The sequence below is a fragment of the Chenopodium quinoa genome, unplaced genomic scaffold (genome assembly GCF_001683475.1).
Source record: "Chenopodium quinoa cultivar QQ74 unplaced genomic scaffold, ASM168347v1, whole genome shotgun sequence".
In the NCBI taxonomy this organism is placed as follows: Eukaryota; Viridiplantae; Streptophyta; class Magnoliopsida; order Caryophyllales; family Amaranthaceae; genus Chenopodium; species Chenopodium quinoa.
This window is the reverse complement of record NW_018743574.1, coordinates 1,168,210-1,178,201: the sequence shown is the minus strand read 5'-3', so window position 1 is coordinate 1,178,201 and position 9,992 is coordinate 1,168,210. Positions and strand designations below refer to the sequence as shown.

General features: G+C 35.6%; 1 protein-coding gene across 1 annotated transcript; it reads right to left on the bottom strand.

Annotated features, from left to right (window-relative positions):
- Window positions 1-298: 298 nt before the first annotated feature.
- LOC110681879 (protein CHROMATIN REMODELING 19-like) lies at window positions 299-9,649 on the bottom strand. Its single transcript, XM_021858028.1, has 12 exons — window positions 8,828-9,649; window positions 7,351-7,468; window positions 5,877-5,917; window positions 5,524-5,774; window positions 5,261-5,441; window positions 3,195-3,380; window positions 2,737-2,910; window positions 2,166-2,324; window positions 1,615-1,692; window positions 1,202-1,338; window positions 814-1,032; window positions 299-729 (listed from the first exon to the last, which is right to left on the bottom strand). The coding sequence occupies exons 1-12, from the start codon at window positions 9,437-9,439 to the stop codon at window positions 570-572; spliced, it is 2,316 nt and encodes a 771-aa protein (XP_021713720.1). The 5' UTR covers window positions 9,440-9,649; the 3' UTR covers window positions 299-569.
- Window positions 9,650-9,992: the final 343 nt, after the last annotated feature.

Genomic DNA, 9,992 nt, shown 5'->3' with positions numbered 1-9,992 from the left:
TGATATTTGATTAATTGATTTATATTATAAGTTGTGTTAGTCATAGAACTTACAGCAATGACGGTGATGAAAATGAATCACAAAAAGTCAAGTCCAAATCCATGGTAATTCTACCTCCGTTTCTCATTACTTGTAACAAAAGAATTATCCCGTCTCAGAAATAATACCCCTCCCTTGCAAACAATAAAATACGGAGGTATTACTACTTTTCTACAGAACATGTTTGATTTAAGACCACATCTGAAGAATATTAATGGTAATTTGAATGAGTTCAGAATAAAGCATAAAAAAAGCGGGCTTTTAAGGTTCTAGGCCCAATTTCAAAGATGAAGAAAATTCTACCTATAGTAAGGGTAACGTACACCTTTTTCACTTAAAGATACAAAATTAGGATACCCTTCTCACAAGGATAACATATGCTTTTATAAGCATAGTGAATGAACTTCACAAATTAGTTGATTTATACAATAGTACATGAATAAGAATAACTGCGGATTCTACCCAACGCCATACCCATACATATACCCAGAGCCAAAGTTTACAAAATAAAAAAGGAGCTAAAATATACGTTAACCTAGCAACAACGATGACAATATCTCACCCATAGTCTTCTCAGGCATACCGTTGTCAACCACCATCGTCCCAGATTCCAAAACAGCAGCATCCAAAACTAACTTCCGTTTTGCAATCTCATATACATCCTCATCTACGGTACCTTTTGTCACCAATCTGCAGAAGCAGAAAAATTATCTTATTTAGCCTCTCGACAAGACAGTTGATAGTATCTGATCATTTAATAAAATAATAATATACCTGTATATAGTAACAGGCTTTGTTTGGCCAATACGATGGCATCGATCCTCTGCTTGTCGGTCAATTTGAGGGTTGAAATCCATATCATGTATGATGACAGTATCTGCTCCAGTGAGGTTCAAACCCTGACCTCCAGCTCTGGTGGAGAGCAAGCATGCAAATATTGAAGCATCATTATTGAAAGTATCTACTATGGTTTGTCTCTCTGTCACCTGCGTACTGCCAGTACAAACTAGTTTTAGCACACAAAAAACTGTGCTAGTTGGAATGAATGCAACATGATAAGGGTACAGAAAATGAGAGCAGCTGTTCTAGATCCTTAGGGGGAAAAAAAGCCCTGCAATAACTCACACATTTAACATACAAAACAGATAAACTGGCCTTTTACCTTCCATCAAGGCGTCTAAATGAAACCCCAATCACATCCAACGCCCACTCCAAGATATCAAGCATTGACGTCCACTGGCTAAATATGAGAACACGATGACCATCTTGTTTTAGGGAGGGAAGAAGTCTAGCCAATGCCTGTATAAACAAATATAAATTCTTTTATACATGAGCATTTTGTCTTTTCCTAATTACCACACGAACTTTATATTTTGTCAACAAGACTTCCATTTACTAGCAATGTAGCAAAGTTTAAGAGATTAAAGTGTGTTCATGGTGGTTTTCAGTAACCTGATATCTCACTTACTATCACATCCACTCTCATCATTTAATATCCATTCATAGAGTGGCTTTTCCCAATTCAGCTTCCTTAACTTCTAAAGTCCATATAGCAGGGCATGGTTCAGAAATTACCTGGCATTTTGCAGACTTTATAACCTGATCCTCTGGAAGGATTCCCTTCACATCCTCAACACCATAGCTAACTAGAAGCTGCAATCCAAAAGTTGATACACTTCATGACAGGAAGTAGGAACAAATTTTCTCAGCCTCGTTAACTGACCAGATATATTCCATGCATTCTATAGCATAACTGATTTATACGATGTTTTGCAAAACCTAAAAAGATAAAGTGATGCTAGCCTCTAAGATTTAACAAAAAATTAGTACAGTAATAACTAGCCAGGTGCTGCTGCAGGGCTTTAGCTATCCATATGCCATAAATATTAAAAAGAAAAAAGGAACGAAAAATTCCTTGTAGAGGTAGGGTATAACTGTAGCTAGATAAAGTAAAATACCGATTTTTATGATACTATTTTGAATATAAGGACCTTTCTAATATGCAACACCTAAACTCTTTTTTTTTATTTACTACACAAGAACAAGAGATGCATATGCATAGAACTTCCATCCGCCTAGTTTCCCCCCATCCCCTGGCCAAAATAAATTGAAAGCGGGTGCATTACCCGATGAATAGAGAAGTCACTGTAACTCTTCATTTCGTCTATTACTCTGTCCAGTGTACATTCATGACCAAACACGCCCTTGGGATACAACTTCTTGGCAAACCGCACAATATCACCATCATTGTAGATACGCCTCACTAGCAAAGGATGATTTGCAATCTGCAAACCATATAAGAGTATAAAACTTCAATCATAAAACTCATTTGGTGTAAATGAATCATCTTGTGGAGTTGTGCGATTAGAAATGAGGGAGTAGGATAAGAATTTTTAAAAGTGAGAATGAAAGGTGTCCCTGTAATAAATTGGAAACCAAATATACTTAATAAGAGTAAGTGAAATTAATAATTAAGAAATTTTTTTGAAATGAAAGTTTTTCCCCTCTCGTCCCCTCTCTTGAACATGTAAGAGTCAACTCGCAACAAACATGGGTTTCATAGGAATTAACCCCTCATTTCAATACCCATCCTCTCATTCCTAGAAGCCATAAGGAAAATGTGGCATACAAAATCAGTAAGCAGCAAGCACTAACGGAAAATATAGTAATAAAGACATGATCTGCAGCAGAACGCACCTTACGAAACTGCACAAAGTAATTTGAAATCTGACGGCGAGGAAGAACTTGGGCAACATTTTTTGAATTAATGTCAGAGCCCTTGGGCATGCGAGCATGAGACACTGCACGATACTCTTGAATGGCTTCTTTATAAGCATCATCATGATCTTTATCCATGGATACAAACTCAACCTGCATTATCATTAATTCAAAATCCCAAATGATTAATTTACAACTGATGACGAATAACCTGAGTTAGTAGATGATGATGATGATACCTCCATTTCATAATTATACATTAAATGGTACTGTTAGCTTTGTGTCATAAAAGTACTTGTATAATTTTTGTTCAGGTTTTATCATATTAAGAGATTATAAGCCAAAGTTGGAGGGATCATGAGAAACCTTTTGAATATTCACAACCAAAGGCCTCAACAACACTATTAAGCAGTGCAAAAAATTGGCTCGTAACTTACACGTTGTTCTTTAGCTACAAGTTGCTGCATTACATCAGATTTCAAGCGCCTCAAGATAAATGGACCTAGTATAGACTTCATACGAGCAATCAGATCATAATCATCAGCACTAAGTAGCTTTTTCAAATCCACATTTTCTGTAGCAAACAGATCAGGCAGCATGAACTCCAATAACGACCACAGCTCCTGCAGCAGCAAAGAGCCATAAAAGGAAGCTATCGTCAGCCATATTAGCATAAGATTTAAAAAAAAAATATATATATATATATATATATATACAAGTACTTTTTTATATATATTAATTTACCAATGTAAGTACATTTTTTTCTTTTTCTTTTCTTTTTTTTTTGTCAATACAGCTTAAGAGATATTTTTAGTTAAAAGCTAAATTCATCCTCAAATAGCAAAAGCAACCATAAATACGAAACAAGGGAGTTCTGAATCTTCTGATTGTAAAACAGAGAGTAAAAGCAAGTGCTTTAACAGTGGCACAAGCCAGCCTAGTTATTGAGCACTGACAGAAAATACTGCAGAGAAGGTTCAATGTTTCCAGCACAGGTGTATTGTGGATGAGGTTGAGGCACACTATTGAATGTCTTTGCAGTTGCTTTTAGGCTTAAAAGTATAAAATCCCCAAAATAAAATTCTAGTGCGAAAGTTAATCCTCTAGCTGCACCTCACATAGGGCCAAAGAGAAGAGACATAAATCAAATCCAAATTTACAAACACATGCATATGCCAAATAGATACACCCAGAAAATTATTCCCAAGAAAATTATGCCAAAAAATACGCTATTAGATTTACATTAACACCTACATGTTTCTGGAGCAGGTTATTTTTGTTAGAAACAAGGTTTAGTCCAACACGAAATTACTACAAAGAACCTTCTCCAATGCATTTGAGCAACCAAACAGAGAACAAACAACAGTCTACTAGTCTCAGAACTTCAAAAAATATAGTGCATACATTGTCTAAATCTCTTTACCCCTAACTGTTTGTATATGTTCACTATTTTTTCCCAGTATTAAGAAGTGTGATTAATGAGTGGATTCAAACAGCAGCATGATTGAGTAATGGCACATCAGAAAAGAACATGCATTTTTAACCAAAGAGCACAATAAAATGGGGCAACCTAAAATAAATGTGAGCTCACTTTCTATCAGAGCACCATTTCAAAAAGCAAGGGTAAAGAGAATGTAGAGCAGGCCTAGAAAAGTAGCAATCCAAATTGTTGGGCAGAAATTTCTAGTGCATGTAACAAAGACGAGTACAGAAATTAACTATCCTCAAGATATGCAGAATGATAAACATAAATATTAATTATTTAGTATAAGATTTCTATGAATAACCATCATTTAATTAAATAATCTACCCAACAAGGATAATGAATAGATTAAATTATCAAAGGTAGGGTCATAAAGTTGGTCATTCATAAAGTAAAAAGGTGACTCACATACAATAAAGTATCGTTTGTGTCTATGACACTAATTTTGAATTCACTCACTTATATATTCTAACCATCTGATAGCTATTTCATCGATCTTATTCATTTTATCTGTTTCCTTGAGGATATCTTCTACGCAAACACTTCATTGCCTAATATAACTAGATATTGGAATCTTTGATTTCCGAAAAATTCAGAGTTCTTCCCTGTGCCTCTGCAACCCAGCATACTCTATGAAAGGCAAGCAAAATGAGCAAGAAGAGGAGTATTAAGCAGCTACTTCAAATTAATAGAAGAACCCTATTAAACTATCCCCATAGAGCTTATTGACCCTAATGCTAGCAATCTATGTGTTTATTTGGTTGATCACTTTTCTCATGTATTTTGATTTCCTAGGAATGACAAAATGTTGTATTGTAGAACACGGGAAGTTCAATTTCATAGAACCTACTTAAGTAAATTCAGAATCCTGTGAAGAGCAAATACCCATGCTTTTAGCCAACTAATAACTCCACCTTCTACTGCCTAAGAATTACTACTTCCCATGTCTTTGATGTTGACCACACAAGGATATATTTTGAAATGTATAAAGATAACTGAAAGCTATCACCAGTACCATACATGTAAATCGTTTTGTAGTGGAGTTCCAGTGAGCATCAAACGCTGTTTTGCATTTTTTGCAACTGACATCAAATTCTTCCATCTGTAGCTGTTTTTATCTTTCAACGCATGAGCCTCATCCATCAACACACAGCTCCATTTCCAACGCTTCAGAATTTTACGGTCATCTTTCTGTTGTGCGCTAATGCCACGACAAGCATCGTAATCAGAATACATGCATGTAATAGAAATGAAAACACTGTACAAAAGATAATTCACAAAACCTGTGCCGTTCAAATAGGGAGTAGCAGACAAGGAGCACATTAAATGGAGGTGGCGATCCAGCCTTGGCCAATGAGTTTAGCTCTTTAGCATAAGCTGCTCTACCAGCTCCATGGAATTGTAACACAGAAAACGTTGGACACCACTTGGTAAGTTCTCTTTCCCAATTCTCCAAGACAGAAGCTGGACATACAACTAAATGTGGGCCCGGATCATTTTGCAAGTGGTTCAGCAGCATCAAATATGTTATAGCCTGAAATAATGAGGCACAAAAGTTGCATACAAATTAAGGATACTAATGTATATAATAGGATATTTGGGGAATATTTTTTTTAAATATAACTGATGATTGTACCTGAACAGTCTTTCCCAAACCCATCTCGTCAGCCAATATAGCTGCACATCAAAATAAGCAATTAAAGGCAATGATTTAGTTAGAAACAAGATAACAAGATTTTCTCAACATCAATTATCAGAAAATTCTATGTTACATGAACTTTGGTACAACATACAAGTGTACCCCATGAGTCTATTTGTGAGTACATCGTGTCAGTGTGCAAGCCACATTCTTAGTAAATATAACATAAACCTTTATAGTTCAAACCATTTCTGTTATCGGTAATTAAGTTATCACAATTAAATTTTTGTTTGTCTTCTTTGATATGTTCCTTAAATTATGTCCCAAGATGCTACGTTGCAAGTATTTTGAAACAAAGTATTTTCAGGATAGATTCGCAGCCTATCATCACTTTATTTTACTCATCAAATCATTCCATCTTTAAGATTTTTTTATCATCAAAAAGTGATCATTTTATCTTCATATATTCCTTTTTAAAAGCATCCCAATTTATATTACCCTCATTATTTTTCTTTTCTTGAAATTTTTTTATTATTTCTCCAAAACAAAAAATGGGAGGGAAGATTCTAATGTTGGAGCCAGTTAATCCTTTCTGAAATTAAAGATCATGATGGGAGTTCAACCGTTGGAAAAATTAAATCTTTTTTCTACTCGAAAGATCAAGATGTTCCCTAAAAATAGTGGCCAATGTGGTAAATATGATATTGGCGCTAATTGATCCTCTCTACTCAAAAGATCAAAGAGGCCCAAAAATAGTGAGGTTAAAAATGTTATTATTCAAATTCACCATTTTAAGATTACCGTCTTTTATTAGCCACTTGTTCCCCTAGTATTCAAATGTATAGTAGTGATGATGTGAGGGGATAAGAAAGTGTGAGCAAACTTTACCCAATTACTAACGAATCCAGAAATTTAGTAAATGCATCTTATTCTGGGGCAATCTGATGAATTTTAGAATCTAGTAGTAGTATATGCATTTGAAGGGCTAGAGCAATTTTTGCGCTCATGTGTAAAAGAGTTTGTGAATAAGGGACATGAATATGAGAAAGAGAGATTAAACTATGGATCTTTGACATTTCAAGTGATATGTAGCCTGTATTATTTTTATTTTTTATTTTTTTTATAATGTAGCACAATTCTTTAAAGTTAAGAGGTAATATGATTTGTAAACACAATTCTTTGGTTCTTTCAATGACAATAAACCATAATTGCATGAATTTTATCCTAATTTATTGTTCTTTCAGCAATGCATCAACAATGATTTTATAGTTAACATATCTATAAAGTTGATATCATACTTCATGCTACGACCTATGTATAAAAAGGAGCACCTAGATGCAAGATGATATGCAGACAAACTCTAAGAATTCTGGAATGTAGTCTACAGCTTTTAAAGCATCAGGGGATATTAAAAACACATAAGCATGAATTAACTCATAAAGTAACCTGATGCATAAGAAACGTTTCTTACCTCCACCTATCTTTTTTCGGTTCAGCAACAAAAGAAAGTTGACCCCAACAAGCTGATATGGTTTGAGAAGTGGCTGAAAGTCTGAATTTTCTGCTCCACATGCTGCATTAATAACATCCTGACATAGCAGGCAGAGGGAAAGATAGAAAGGAGCAGAATGAGAAACAGATAAAGCGTAAAAAAAATTAAGATTAGAAAAATCAACAAAAGTGATTTCAAAACATGCTTTTGCTGAATATGCACTCAGAGATGTGAAATGAACCATCTCATCCAAAAGTAGTTTAATACTTCACACTAGGCCTTACATAGTGTAAAAACAAATGGTGCCTCTTGAGCCTATAGAAACAGCTTCCCTTTTATACTGTTTTCACAACCCACAATCCACAAATCATACTAGTATTGCCCCTAGGATAGAATAATTTACTTTTATAACAAGCATCTGAAAATTCTAGATTCAGCTTAAAGAACTAGTACAATACATAGAAGTGATAGAGCTATTACAATACTTTCCTCATCTTGGTGAAGAAAATTTCCTTTAAAATAATTTTCAGATTAAGATAGAGAAGTCTTTGTAAATTTGGATCCACAAGGGATTCTTGGCAGAACATTGGTGTTCTAGTTGAGTAGAATTTAGCTATTTTCCCAATAATGTGTATCTAAAACAAATAGGGAAGAGAGAATACATTTACACTGATTGATACGTGCAATTCAAGTATTAAACTCTCAAAAATTCCTTATGCCATAACCACCCTTACTACCCCACACCATCATCTAGTCTTCAGCAACTATGCAGTAACCTACATTTGCAAATACTGTAGTGATCAATTCTGTCTTGTCTCATCGCCCTAAATATTGGTAGTAGCCGAACATGTATACAGCACACATAACCACCAGAAGCCCAACAAAAACATATAACTAAAATGAGTGAAGTAGTGAACTATCAAATGTTAGGAAATTATAATCCCAGTGATATATCATATATCTGGTTCATTAAAGCTAATACTAATCAATTAGACGCAAAAAAACAATGATTTCCACTATTGTTGCTCAGAATTTCACTGGTTTCACTCATATTGAAACAAGCTTTTCTTCCACTATTGTTTAAACTTTACCTCGAGTCACCCTTTTTTGTTCCCTAAGAACCATGCTTTACATAGAATGAGGCAATTATAGCTAATAGTCCTCTATTATGTGCAAAAACAGCATTTTTATACAAAAATCCACAATACAACTTATTGTAATCGAAACAAAAACCCTAGCGACAAAGTCCAAAGCAACCACATTCGGCTAAAAACAACAAGAATTCACATTCACCTTCAACATAAATGTATTTACACAATCCTCCAAAATACAAAATTGAGTAAATTAGCTAAAAACAATTTGAATTAGCATTTGCCTCTAAATTAATACCTACAAACAACTTAATTATATAAAACTAAGCCCTAAAAAAATCATAAATTCATGAAAAACAACTAACCTGACTAACAATTTTGGCAGAAGAAGCATCCACTTCAGCATAACGCTCACATTCAACCTTAGAAGAACCATACAAATCCTTCCTTAATTCCGCAGAAATCTTCGCACACTTCTGCAACGCTCTCCCAACCACATCCTCCTCCTCCTTCTCCAAAACATCATCATCCTCTTCGTCATTATCAGTATCCGACAACGACACCATTTCCTCTTCTTCTTCTTCATCCTCGGACTTCACCTCCACCACTTCCTGCAACTCATCATCATCATCAGCAACCTCATCTTCATCCTCATCATCATCAACCACAAACCGCCTTCCACGGCTGAAACCACGGCTGCGAATTCGTGTGTCGGCGTCGTGATCCTCCAAATCATCGTCGTCGATGTCGTGATCCTCCAAATCGTCGTCGTCATCGTCTTCCTCCGGCGGCGGCGCGTAGTCTTCGTCACCGTCTTCGGTGAGGTCGATCGGAGCTGATCGAGAGGAGAAGGAGAAGGATTCAATGGGAGGAGGAGGAGATTTGGAGGTTGAAGAAGAAGAATTGAGGACTTTTGAGGGTTTGAAGGAGTGATTCTCCCATTCATCGTCGGAGATTTCGTCGAAAACTCGCTTCATTGGGTTTGGAAAAGTGTCGGAAAATTGGGGAGTGAGAGGAAGAAGAAGCGCCAAATAGAGGGGAATATTTTGGCGAAGGGGGGGAAATGGGAAAGGGGGCTGTAGAGTGGAGTGAGAGGGATTTGGGGAGGAGAGAGAAAATGAAATTGGGAATTTGGGACTTTTTGCGGGATTCTCTCGTTCTTGAGTTTTGGGCCCGGTTAACCCGTGCTCATAGCCCGTTTTTGATGAGCTCATTATCCTAAACTATGATGCAACTGCATGTCTGCATCAGCAATTTAGCATCAGTGAGTAAAAGGGTAAAACCGTCATAAAATCAAATTATGTATACATCCCAATTCCGTTCCTAGAACAATTTAACCATCATAAAATCAATTTATGTATACATCACAATTCCGTCTTAGTACATTTTAACTTTTAGGTTTTGCGTTAAGTACCTACTTTTTTTAATTGTTAGTGATTTATACTAGATGCATGATTCAAAAGTAACGCAACACTTTTCTTAGATGTGTAATGGCAATGTCACTCAAATAGGTTTGCATTGGTCAAACCT

Bases quoted from the DNA above. Each gene is read 5' to 3' on its own strand.
- LOC110681879 (XM_021858028.1), bottom strand. From the start codon at position 9,439: ATGAAGCGAGTTTTCGACGAAATCTCCGACGATGAATGGGAGAATCAC. The intron at 2,911-3,194 runs GTAAGTTACGAG...ATGATAATGCAG, and splicing joins TTGTAGCTAAAGAACAACGT to GTTGAGTTTGTATCCATGGA. The intron at 730-813 runs GTATATTATTAT...CTGCTTCTGCAG, and splicing joins AAGCCTGTTACTATATACAG to ATTGGTGACAAAAGGTACCG.